At 49.4% G+C, this 12,839-nt stretch overlaps 2 protein-coding genes across 3 annotated transcripts in view; one reads left to right on the top strand and one right to left on the bottom strand.

Annotated features, from left to right (window-relative positions):
• Positions 1 to 808: 808 nt before the first annotated feature.
• On the top strand, positions 809 to 5,085 carry LOC115530783 (ankyrin repeat and SOCS box protein 3-like). Its single transcript, XM_030339528.1, has 8 exons — positions 809 to 942; positions 1,036 to 1,145; positions 1,389 to 1,521; positions 1,964 to 2,141; positions 2,460 to 2,693; positions 2,913 to 3,182; positions 4,263 to 4,396; positions 4,628 to 5,085. Exons 1-8 carry the CDS (start codon positions 840 to 842, stop codon positions 4,807 to 4,809), a joined length of 1,344 nt encoding a protein of 447 aa, XP_030195388.1. The 5' UTR covers positions 809 to 839; the 3' UTR covers positions 4,810 to 5,085.
• A 1,721-nt stretch (positions 5,086 to 6,806) lies between these two features.
• The window catches only part of abca5 (ATP-binding cassette, sub-family A (ABC1), member 5), a 42,097-nt gene continuing 36,064 nt past the window's right edge, over positions 6,807 to 12,839 (bottom strand). Inside the window, exons 34-37 of one of the 2 annotated variants that reach the window (XM_030339526.1) lie at positions 11,270 to 11,422; positions 10,505 to 10,584; positions 10,204 to 10,259; positions 6,807 to 9,603 (exon numbers count right to left, since the gene is read on the bottom strand). In XM_030339526.1, coding sequence (XP_030195386.1) covers positions 9,463 to 9,603; positions 10,204 to 10,259; positions 10,505 to 10,584; positions 11,270 to 11,422 — 430 coding nt within the window. In that variant the 3' untranslated portion in view covers positions 6,807 to 9,462. The remainder of the gene's footprint in view (positions 9,604 to 10,203; positions 10,260 to 10,504; positions 10,585 to 11,269; positions 11,423 to 12,839) is intronic. The other variant, XM_030339527.1, reaches the window with a different exon arrangement.

Here is a 12,839-nt window from a genome sequence, read left to right as displayed (position 1 = left end):
CGTGTCACTGGTAAGACATACTTTTCATCATGTTAACTAGTTGCGTTCTGTCGCCCGCTGTAATGCTGTAAATCCCCACTAGGTGAAACTGTCCCCCAGGATTTGTGTTTCAGAGAAACAGAACGTGTGTTACCTGTCCAATCAGTAACGCGGAAGCAACAATGTTAGTTTCTCTTTCATTTTTGTGGACATCGGTCCCAACTGCTAAATCCAAACAAACCAAAACAAAAACCATAGTCGTCCTCCTCACGGAGTTCGAGCGTTAACTTCAGCAACTTGTAACACTTCGTGTGTGTTTTTAAGACAGTGTGTTTAAAAGAAAAAGAGGGGGAGGGGGGAAAGGCAATATTGGAAAGGCTATATTTGAGTCAGGAGATGGATGAAGGTCGGTGTGTGTTCACGGCTGCTCGCCGAGGGGACAGAGATCTCCTCCGGACGTTACTCCTCAATCGCTCCGTAAAGGAAAGGAGCGACCACGGCCTCACGCCGCTGCACGAGGCCGCGCGGGCCGGCGAGACGGGCTGCGTCCGGGAGGTCCTCAGCATGGCAGGCAAGTACTGAGTACTGTCTGTCTCTCTGTGTGTGTGTGTGTGTGTGTGTGTGTGTGTGTGTGTGTGTGTGTGTGTGTGTGTGTGTGTGTGTGTGTGTGTGTGTGTGTGTGTGTGTGTGTGTGTGTGTGTGTGTGTGTGTGTGTGTGTTATATAGGCTATGAAATAAAGTTATTATGTATCTATCGCCTTTCCTTATTTAAAGTTGTCATCATGCCTTTTACAGCCGCCTCCGGCGTCTTCAAGAAGTATGTGAACACACGGGCACCCAACGGCCAGACAGCGGTGTTCATGGCCGCAGCCGAGGGCCACAAGGACGTCGTGAAGCTCCTGGCGACCGCCGGCGCGAACATAAACGTCAAGGACGCATCAAGCCTCACGCCGCTCCTCGCCGGTGAGGACCTAGCCTGCGCTCCTACAGTTAAACACTTGGCTAGTTGCTGCGGGAGGGTGTTGATGTGATGGTTTTGTTTTTCTCTGTGTACAGCCGTTTCAAACGATAAACCAGCGACGGCCATGTCGCTCATTAGAAGGGGGGGAGCAGTCCATGTAACAGATGCCTCTGGGCAGTCTTGCCTTCACCTTGCCTCCGCTCAGGTAGAACCTCACACCCTTACTGCCCTCTTGGTTCTAAACACCAGCTAGGGGCTGGAAGTTTGTTTAAGTTTGTCTAAAAGCAAATTATACTTCTTGCATAGAAGTTGTAGAATAACCAAGCCACCAGTTTATAAAAGGTCTCTCTCTCTCTCTCTCTCTCTCTCTCTCTCTCTCTCTCTCTCTCTCTCTCTCTCTCTCTCTCTCTCTCTCTCTCTCTCTCTCTCTCTCTCATTACCTTCTCAGGGTTCTAGTGAGCTAGTTTCCATGCTGTTACGCTTTGGTGCGCTCAACCTTCGCAACGTGGAACAGAAGACGGCCTTATATCTAGCAGCTGAGCACGGTCACCACGAATGTCTGGAGATGTTGGCCGCTGCAGGTGAGCTCACATCTCCCTATGGCAGCAGTTGATCAAGGCCAGACCACTCTTGTCACCCTTAAGGTGCAAATTGCCTCCGAAAACTCCCAACATGCAACTACAGAATGGTAGCCAACACCAATTCTATAAATTTGGCAACAAAAGTAATCTGACCACAGCTAACCACCATCACCAGGTAGAGCACGCTGACCGTTGGTTGGTCGTAGGACGTTTCTTGTTGGCGACTATATACGCTATTGGTAGAATTTGGGGGTCACTTCGGGCTGCATGCCCGAAGTGACCCCCAAATTGCATGCCCGTTGGATGTTGGAGTTAATTGGGGCAGTTTGAGAGCTTCTAGATGCTATTTTGTAAATATTCTAATATCCATTAAGAGTCTCAGTAGCACCTTGGAGAAGTTCCCTAAACTGTGGAGTGAAACTTTGTCTTATCTTAACAAAAGGCGCAAACGTTGAGATCCAAGCGACGGACGGAGGCACTGCCCTGATGGCCGCCACGGAGGCTCAGTCGGAGCCATGCGTCGATGCGCTGCTGAAACACGGAGCAGATCCAAATGTGGTGTGCTGCGAATACTGGCCTCCGCTCGCCATCCATGCTGCCGCTGGGGGGGACAACGTCAAGTGAGTCCACGTCAGTAACCCAGAGATTCCAATGTTCACTGAATATGAAACCCAGGTAGGGGTGCTAACAAGTGCTGGAGTACACCGGTCGGTTGTGGTCATTTTTCCGTCATGCGTGATATATATTCCGTTATAGATTTTGGCAATGTTTAGAGCAGGATATTTGAAACATTCCAAGATGTAGCCAAAATGAAAACGTTATCCGTTGTTGTGCATGATATTGGATATTCCCGCTCCAAATGATCCATGGTGATCACTGGTGTGTACTCACTGGTACGGCCCTGACCGACCTGTATCCGTCTCCCTCCGTCCAATTAGCATCCTGCGGCGGCTGGCTGCGGTGACGCGACGGGGCCTGGGCAGCGGGGAGGGGGAGGTGAGCCCTGTGTTCTTTGTGCTGGAGAAGCCCGAGATGCTGGAGGTCCTGCTGAAGGAGGGCTTCAGCCTCGAGGCCGGCTGGGAAAACTGGGAATACGAGGACCATTACGACGCATATACCCCGCTGGGCCTGGTCCTGTACCACATGGTGAACGACCCAGCGTTGAATCATAGGTAAAACTAAAATACACCTTGAAAACAGAGTTAACACCTGTCATCACTGTTGAGGACACGTTTTTCAAGGTAAGGCGAAAAGAAACAGTGTTTTGTTATTAATTATTTGAGCAGCCAGCCTTCTCCCCACTCCAAACCGGTGGTGTACGGTGCATTTAAACGGGTCTACGGTGTCGGTAGACACATCTTTCAAACTTTTATACCCCCCCCCCCCACCAGTCGGTGCATGAGCCTCCTGATGCGGGCGGGGGCTCCCCTGACGGAGGATTGCTGGCGGCTGAGTCTATCGGACCCGTGCGTGCTGGACCTGCTGCTGGCCCAGAGGTGTGAGGACCAGGGGAAGGGCCCTGGGGCCCGCCCCCTGCTGTCCGGCGAGGAGCTGGAGGCACTCGTGAGCGTCGCAGAGGTGGACGCCGCGGAGGCGGGCTCCTGGCTCCCGGCCCTGCTGGAGAGCGGGCTGGACCCCAACGCTCTGCTGGTGCCCGCCTTGTAAGACTTCCTCCACCTCTCTCCACCAGCGTACCAGAGGGTCGTCTTTACAAAGGGGCTTTTTGATCCTTTCCAGGGCAGTTTTATTACATGATGGGAAACACCTTTTTTCTTTGGGACCTGACGGACCAATCTTCAATGACTCCAATGATTCTTATTCAGTCAAACTTTATTTAAAGAAATTCACAAACAAAGGACAACTAAAGCCACAGCTTGTACTCAACCTAGAGCAGGAACAGGGAGCCCATTTTCTTCCACACAGAGACGGGTGGTGTAGTTTGCGACGCAAGGCGAGTTCTACATCAGAGGCAGCCATCTTTGTTGTTGTTGAAAATGCCTACAAGGCAACCTTCTGCATCGTCATCCTACTATCCCGCCTCATATTAGATAAACGGTTGTGATTGGTTGGTCTATCTTGTACCGGGCAGAAAACATTTTTTATGGGAGGGGAGCCAGAACGTATCTGCAGAGAAACATGAGCTTGCAGGATTGGTCTGGTCTCCAGGCTATAGAGAGGGAGTCATCAGATCTAATGTAAACCAGTCTGCTAGTGGTGCTGGCTTTAGGATGGTTATGACATAGTGTCTAATCGGGATCGACCAATATGGATTTTTTAGGTCTGATAGCGATACCGTTTTTTTTCCATCAGCCTTGGCCGAGGACCGAAACGCCGATACCGACTTTCTTGAGCCGATATTTGGATACTGCTGTTGCTCCCTCAATTTACATCATAAAGATTACACAATGATGATGATGTCACAAATGTTACAAGTCTCAATTTAAAACGGGAACATTTATTGAATCATCTGTAGATCTTGCCGTGAAAAAATCGGTCAAAGTAAAATCGGCCAATGCCGATACACGTTAAAAACGCAAATATCGGCCGTACACTAGTGTCTAATGTCTCCAGGCTCTGGTGATAGTTTATACCCCTCTGCTTTGCCCCCCCGTCCACTAGTGTCTAATGTCTCCAGGCTCTGGTGATAGTTTATACCCCTCTGCTTTGCCCCCCCGTCCACTAGTGTCTAATGTCTCCAGGCTCTGGTGATAGTTTATACCCCTCTGCTTTGCCCCCCCCAGTCTGGAGGAAGCCCCCAGCGAGGCGCTCACCTACCTCCTAGAGATGGTGGACCGGTCCACTCTGGGCCGGCCGCTGAGAGACGTCCTGGAGCAGCGGCAGAAGATGAAGACCTGGACGCCTCCCGCTCACCTCGGTCAGCACCGCAACACACACGCACACACACGCACACACACACACACACACACACACACACACACACACACACACACACACACACACACAGTATTATTTAGCGATTTTGTCCAATTCAAATTGATTTCCTTGTGTGTTTAACCTTCCTCATCACAACCGCTCCTCCGCACCACTTCTCTCTCTCAGTGTATCGCTGCTTTGTGGAGTTCAAACCGTGTGTGTGTTCTTGTAGAGTGGGTGCCCTCGCTCTTCCACCTGTGTCGGCTGTGGCTGCGGGCCCACCTGGGTCCAGACGTGCTGATGAGGAGCCCGGCGGTGACCCAGCTGCCCGTTCCTCTTCTTCTCCACGACCACCTGCTGTTTGCAGACATCAAAGCACCAGGGGACCCCCACTCAGGATCACCGTCCGACTAAAAACTGGTTCGGTCCGGTTTGGTTATCCGATCGAAGTGTTCTTATCTTATAATATAGTGTAATCTGTTGGGTTTGTGTATATAATGTTAAAAAGGGCTTTTGGTTCATCTTGTGTGTTAATAATAAATGTGATAATTATTTATAAAAAAGAAAACGTTCTGCCTCAAGAAAAATGTAATGTTAAAATGTAAACGGTAAACAGGACTGTATTTCTATCGATCCAGAGTATACTTTGCACTGCTGATTCACTTTCAATAAATAATCTGTTCAGTAAAACTCGTTCATCATCTTTAAGGCAGAAAACGCTTTGCTGCATTGTTTGTGTTTGGGTCGCTTTCAGACGAATCCCGTCAGAAAGCATATTTGTTTTTAGTCCTGCATACAAGATGCTGATTGGCTATGGAAATTCACACCGAGCCACCCAGCAATCAGTCACTCAAGTATCACGCAGAACTCGAACTTGGGGGGAACTCGCTGTAGAAAAAACTAATAAATGCATATATACTGTACATAAATATTACATTTCAAAGTAAATCCGGGGCTGCATTGGTCTGGCTCCGCCCGCCTAAGTACTTCTGCTCAATTTTAATTTCCCTTCAGTACTGGGTCTGGGTCTGCGGTATAGAGGGGCGAAGTAACGCCGCTTCCGGTAGAGCCCATGGGACCTATGAGATAGAAAAATATGAGTGGGTTTCAATGGAGAGAAAGTAGACCATCTTGGAGCCCTCTCATCCACGATTAGTACGATGTCTCCCTCTCCCACATTACTCCTCTTCTCCAGCCACTTCTGCCTTTCTTGAAGTAGGGGCAAGTATTCTCTGGACCAGCGCTTCCAGAAGCTGTCAGAGATATACTGCACCTGCCTCCCTCTTTGTTTTGAATATAGATCCTGCTTCTGAAACACACCTGGAGGGAGTGCTGGTTTTCCCTTGAGCAGAAGAAGATGATTCGGCGTCAGTGGCTCGAGGTCGTCCACGTCATCAGATGAATGGTAAGGGCTCTGCTGTTGATCACTGCTTCTACTTCACACATCACAGTTTGCAGACATTCATCATTCAGTGACTGGAGCTTCAGAAGGTTGGTAAGTATCTTCCGACTGTTCTTATCTGCCGCTCCCAGATACCACCGTGGTGCCACCCGGCAGGCGGGTTGAAGATCCAAGTGACTCCTCTTTGCAATAGAGCCTCAGAGATCTGAGACTGGTTCTATTCTTTCATCGCCCGGCGAATCTCGTGTTGTGTATCTACCAGGTTCGTTCCGTTATCGGTTCTCATAACCTCCCCTAGTCCTCTTCTGGCTATGAAACGCCCCACTGCGTTTATACACGAGTCGGTGTCCAGAGAGTGCGCGATTTCTATGTGGACTGCTCTGACTGTAAGGCAAGTAGACAAGACTCCATAACGCTTGACTTGCACGGGTCCACGCTTTGCTTCAAAGAGGCCGAAATAGTGTACACCGACGTTAGTGAACGGTGGATGGTCAGGCAGTAGACGATCAGGTGGTAGACTCGCCATTTTCTGTTCACTCACAGCAGCTTGACACAGCTTGACACACTCAGCCGAGCAAGGGTATGGGTTCTCCCTCCATGTCCGATTTCCTCATGAGCGTTCCTGATGATCAGGGTCGTGATGTGGTGATTCTTGGCCAGGATAAACAAAATATGTGTAATCCAGGGCATATAAAGACAGGGACCAGAAAATAATTACTTTCTCTCCATTGTCCCATGGGCTCTACCGGAAGGGGCGTGACTTCGCCACTCTATTGAGTAGGTCCAGACTCTCTGTGCAAATGAAATGAAGTAGTAGAGTCTGGTAGGACTGGGATAAGGCTGCATCTGGATGCTACTCGCACCATGCATTACCTCTTGTGCATGTGAGCTCAGCTGAACATAAGTATTTTCGCGAGTGTTAAAGAGATGGTCCAAATGTACAAGTGTGTAACATGTACTTGGTAAATAGTCACTGAACCGTTTAAATAAGTGACAGATCGCAGACAAGTCATTTTACATTTATTTTATTCATGACAGGATAAGATAGAAACCACAAAGATAAAACCATCAACATCATCTTAATATTAAGGCTAGAGAAAGAAGCAAAAATACAGCACACTGCTAAACTACAATCTTTAAAAAATAAAAATCAGTGTAGAGATAATCTTACAAAGATTGCATAATATACAGAACCATTATAAAACATTTCCCAGAAATAGTGCAATTGTACCTCCACCAAGGAAAAACAACTACTCAAATTGAAATACCTATCGCCCTTTAATGCCGTTGTATGGAGGCAAGGAGTGTTTTTCTGGATGCGTTTTCTTGTGGATCTGGTAGCAGGCATTCGAGAAGTGCAAAGAAAGTCGATGTTACTTGTCTGGCTACATCTTATTCAAAAGGACGCAGAAATCGTCAGGTTGGACAGAGACAAGAATCGCAAAGTTAGAGAATGTTTGACGCAAAAGGAACACACTAGCATTGCAAAAGAGGGTAAAGAAAACCATTCCATCCTATGTTCTCTCAGTTGTATTGTACAGTATGGCAAAAGGCTGGCTTCCTGGGAAGGATGAGACTGGGAAAATATTACAGGATCTAAAAGATCTTAATATCAAAAATTATTTGCGAGTTGAGATTCTAGGGGCAAGAGCAAGAGCCACTCATGTACTACAATTTTTTTTTTTTTCGTTTTTTCCAGATGTATGCATTAAAGAATTAAATAATCCTTGAATATGATCCAAATCGCTTTTGTTATTGTTTCTCTCACCCTGCATAATATTTGTTCCATACTTTCATGTGACAAATAATCAAATTATTGATTATTATCTCAACAAAACATTTTTACTCCATAGCCTTTAATACCCCAAAATTAAGTGTAAAGAATTATGGTTATGGCTAACCAAAAACCACGCCTGGCCAGGAATGCCTTGAAACGCCTGATGTTAATGTGATAGCTAGCCCAATACAAACTAGTGATGGCTGTTGCCAGTGCTTTCCATATCAACGATGGCTAGCACCTCTTGCATGGCCTGTCCCTTTCGGTAACTTTCTCCACGTCAAGAAGGAGACATTAACGGGACGAACAAATGAGAACGATATAATATAAACTCCAAAATGTGACGCTCATACCCCAAGCTCTCTGAAACAGTCAAGTAGAGAATAAACGTGACATTGAGTATCGGATTCGAACAGAGACGGACTGCAGCCAGCTGGAGAAGTGCTCGGAGTATGCGGTAACGTTTGAACAAGCCAGCCGCCATTAGTATCATGCTGTTATCCAGAGTTGCTCATTTCAGGTTTTAATTTTTTTAAAAAGGAGTCAATCACAACAGAACCAGGCAATGCCTCAGTAGATTTGGAAGTGCGTTGTGTAAAGACGGCTCCTGCATGGGTCATCTGAACCCCGTTAGACAACATTACATCAGATCTAGACTCGTGTGCAGGCTAGATACACACCCAAAGTGGATTCATCTTACACACACACATATTTACATGTTTATAGCATTAGGACACACACACCATTCCAGTTAGATAAATGTACCAAAACGCATCGGTGTGTTTAAAAGTGGCACCAAAGTGAAACTGTGACGACAAGCTACACATAGTACTTTGATCTGCCCCACACACACACACACACACACACACACACACACACACACACACACACACACACACACACACACACACACAATTGATGTCTCCACAACTGAGGATGGCATTCGAGACAAATGTCGCGTGTGTGCTACATGTACTGTTGTGCATATTCTGTGGTGTTCTGCCCACGGTAGCGATGCCGCGTTGAAGGAGGAGAGGTGACACAACGCCTTCTTTAATAGGTCCATGCAACAGGCATAGAACCCCAAGACCATCCTTTGCCAAACGAAAACTAAGCAAATAATAACAATAATACAGCCTTCTCTCTGGCTTGCATGCTGTTGCGAAGAAGAAGAGAACCGCGTCTTCTACTATTGTCTGGATTTGCGCTCATCTGCAATCAGTGCGAGGAACCACTAGAGGTCACTGCAGGCCGACCTGCACTGCAACAAGTGGCCTCGCTTGGAACTGTTCTTCAATTTATAAACATTTATTCACATGCTACTGAGCGTGTAGAAACTCCTCCCCGTGTTACAGCGGTGTGTTTAGGTGTGTGCACAATCACAAGTGGTTTAAAGACGCGCTGCTTTGGTACTTTGTGGATCGGGACGGACCAGTGTTAAATGACACACAAACAGACAGACACAGACAACCACACACAGACAGTTTCACACAGAAACTTCCCAACGGGCCACGATTTGAGGAGCAGAGCGAGAACAGGTGGAACTACTGATTCCCCGCCTTCAACAGACACAATTAGAAAAGCATACGCATCATATTTAGTCATATAATTCTTCTTTTTTTTTTTTTTTGACCGACCCATTTCAAACAATAATAATACAAAAGAGCATAATACAAACACACGCACACACACCTGGATGCTCTACCTCCAAACCAGGGTCCTGCCAATCACAGAGTCCCAGTGGTCCCTGTGTCTGTGGGGGGCAGGTGGGGGGGGGGGGGGACCTTACCACCTCCACCACCACCGCCAGTGCCACGCTTTAGTCCTGTCCTTCCACCCCTGGCCTGTAGGGGGCGGTGGTGTCCTGGCCTGCAGGGGGCGGCGGTGCTCAGAGCTGCTGCACCATGCTGTCCGGCTGGTTGGGTGGAGCGGCGCCGTCCGGGTGGAGGCGCTGCCACTGGAAGGTGGTGCTGAGGGAGCCCCCCTCGTCCTCCTCCTTCTCCTGCTCCTTGGCGAACTCCATGAACACCTGGAGGAGGAGACCAGGAGAGGAGGAGGTCAGAGCGGGAGACCTGTGCCGTGTTCCAATACCCGTACTGTCCGTACTTACTAGCCACATTTTTAGTACGCAGCACGTTCCAATTCAGATCCGGCGAAAAGAAGTATACTTCAAGGACCCGGATGTCGTACTCAAAACGGGCTAATCGTTAAGTTTGGATCGAAGGACACTCCCCCTACTCAACGGCAGCCATCTTAGCTACGTAGCAGAAGAGGCGGAGTCAGGCTGAGCCAAAGTCGAAGCATTTTCCACATAGTCTGCATTAATAGAGTCATTTTGTAGTTTTTATAGTTTTTATAACTTTTTATAGCTGCTAGGCGTAAAGAGTTCACCGTTCAAAGCGGGATGTTTATTGCGGGGGAGGAGCCACGGCGGCAGTCGTGATCGTAATTTCCGGTTAGTGCACCGCGGAGTACTCGATTTGGAACAGCACTCACACCTGAAAAATGAACGTAGTAGATAGTATACTTCCTTTAAGTATACTCATGGAAGTTCGGGTATTGGAACACGGCACAGGACGGACCACAGAAGGTGGTTTAGAGGACACTGAGGCTGAGCTGGGACCCATACCTGCTCCAACGTGGACTGGGAGAAGTTGTAGCCCTCGAAGTTGAAGGATTGTTTCGCTGGAGGTGAAAAGGATAAAGAATAAAAGATCATATAAAAGAATAAAAGATTTAACGGAAGGAGAGAATTAGGGTCAGAAGGGTCGAGGTCATGTTGAGTAGGGTGGTGTGTGTGTGTGTGTGTGTGTGTGTGTGTGTGTGTGTGTGTGTGTGTGTGTGTGTGTGTGTGTGTGTGTGTGTGTGTGTGTGTGTGTGTGTGTGTGTGTGTGTGTGTGTGTGTGTGTGTGTGTGTGAGAGAGACTCACCACGCTCCAAGCAGGAGAATGCATTGGACAGCGACTGGACGTCCTCCATGGGGATCTTATAAACCATGAGGGTGGTGAAGCTGGAACACAGAGACTCACATCAGCACCTCCTCAGAGACTCACATCAGCACCTCCTCAGAGTCTCACATCAGCACCTCCTCAGAGACTCACATCAGCACCTCCTCAGAGTCTCACATCAGCACCTCCTCAGAGTCTCACATCAGCATCTCCTCAGAGACTCACATCAACACCTCCTCAGAGACATATCAGCACCTCCTCAGAGACTCATATCAGCACCTCCTCAGAGACTCATATCAGCACCTCCTCAGAGACTCATATCAGCACCTCCTCAGAGACTCATATCAGCATCTCCTCAGAGACTCATATCAGCACCTCCTCAGAGTCTCACATCAGCACCTCCTCAGAGTCTCACATCAGCACCACCTCAGAGACACATCAGCACCTCCTCAGACACACATCAGCACCTCCTCAGACACACATCAGCACCTCCTCAGAGACTCACATCAGCACCTCCTCGCAGACACACACACACACACACATGACAGTACAAGCCCCAACATCCCTCCAACAATCATCCAACAATCATGGCTGTTAGCATGTCATTAGAACACGCCAAATCCCGTTTGTGATTGGACGTTCATTTTAGGCCCTGATCCGGGAGCATGTGCACACACACACACACACACACACACACACACACACACACACACACACACACACACACACACACACACACACACACACCTCTCCTGTCTGACGGCGTGCGGGAAGATGCGCAGGATCTCGTGGTGCATGAGTGCGGCGGGCTGCAGCCCGGACGGCCCCTCCTTCAGCGTCACCTCCAGGCTGTAGCCCCGGCCGTAGCGCGCCTTCAGGTGCTGGATGGACCCGATGCACCTGGGGGAGGGGGAGGGGGGGGGGGGGGGGGGGAGAGTCAAACACAGCAGACTCCTCTTCTATGGACGGTGGAGCGACGCGGCTTAGCCAGCATCACATTTACATTAAAGGAGCATTTCACCGGTGGAGGCGTGAATATGTATTGAAATTGGGTCCTATATGTAGTAGAATAATAAAATACAATTCTAATTTGGTGCCGTCTTGACCGAGAAAAGGCAGAAAGTGACTTTGTGGCGCTTGTGGATTGAAGACAGCAACTCCCACCATGCACCACGATGCACAGCTTCGCTGGCCACTCCCGCTGATCTAGATCTCCACCTATCGGACACCTCGCTGTTCCATCTACCAAGCTGATACCGCAAGACTGCTTGAAAATCATTTCACACAACATTTCTAGTGAAGAGTATTAGTTGGTGAACTCAGGGAATTAGTCCTCGTTTGTATTTCTTTCGAAATGGTGAACTTTTGCATGGTGCCATCTTCTTTGTCAGATCCAGTACCTTCCGCCATTGTACTTCAGTTTTATCAACAGCCTCTGTTAGCTTAGCTTCAGACGCTGTGGATGTTAGTTTCTGCTGGTGAAGTCCCGCCCACTGGCACTGCTCTAATAGGTCTGTAGCGTCAGTGGGTCCCTCCCCCTATAGGGGGGTGGGACTAGCGCTTGTAGTCTTACGAGAATCCTCCCCTCTTACACTTCCTATTTACTTCTGACCCAGTGGGCCGTGACCTCTGACCCAGTGGGCCGGGAGTCCAGCTGACCTCTGACCCAGTGGGCCGTGACCTCTGACCCAGTGGGCCGGGAGTCCAGGTGACCTCTGACCCAGTGGGCCGTGACCTCTGACCCAGTGGGCCGGGAGTCCAGGTGACCTCTGACCCAGTGGGCCGTGACCTCTGACCCAGTGGGCCGGGAGTCCAGCTGACCTCTGACCCAGTGGGCCGGGAGTCTTCTGAAGCACCTCTCCATCACAACCGATCCTCACGCAGACTGCTGCTTGGGCTCGCTTTGGGGTGACCACTGTTAGGGTGGGGTTAGGGTGGGGGGGTGACCACTGTTAGGGTGGGGTTAGGGTGAGGGGGGGTGACCACTGTTAGGGTGGGGTTAGGGTGGGGGGGTGACCACTGTTAGGGTGGGGTTAGGGTGGGGGGGTGACCACTGTTAGGGTGGGGTTAGGGTGGGGGGGGTGACCACTGTTAGGGTGGGGTTAGGGTGAGGGGGGGTGACCACTGTTAGGGTGGGGTTAGGGTGGGGGGGTGACCACTGTTAGGGTGGGGTTAGGGTGAGGGGGTGACCACTGTTAGGGTGGGGTTGGAGTTAGGGGGTGACCCCAGTTAGGGTGGGGTAAGGGTGGGGTTAGGGTGAGGGGGTGACCCCAGTTAGGGTTGGGTAAGGGTGGGGTTAGGGTGGGGGGTGACCCCT

This window comes from Gadus morhua, chromosome 18 (assembly GCF_902167405.1).
Source record: "Gadus morhua chromosome 18, gadMor3.0, whole genome shotgun sequence".
In the NCBI taxonomy this organism is placed as follows: domain Eukaryota; kingdom Metazoa; phylum Chordata; class Actinopteri; order Gadiformes; family Gadidae; genus Gadus; species Gadus morhua.
This window is presented reverse-complemented; position numbering and strand designations above follow the sequence as displayed.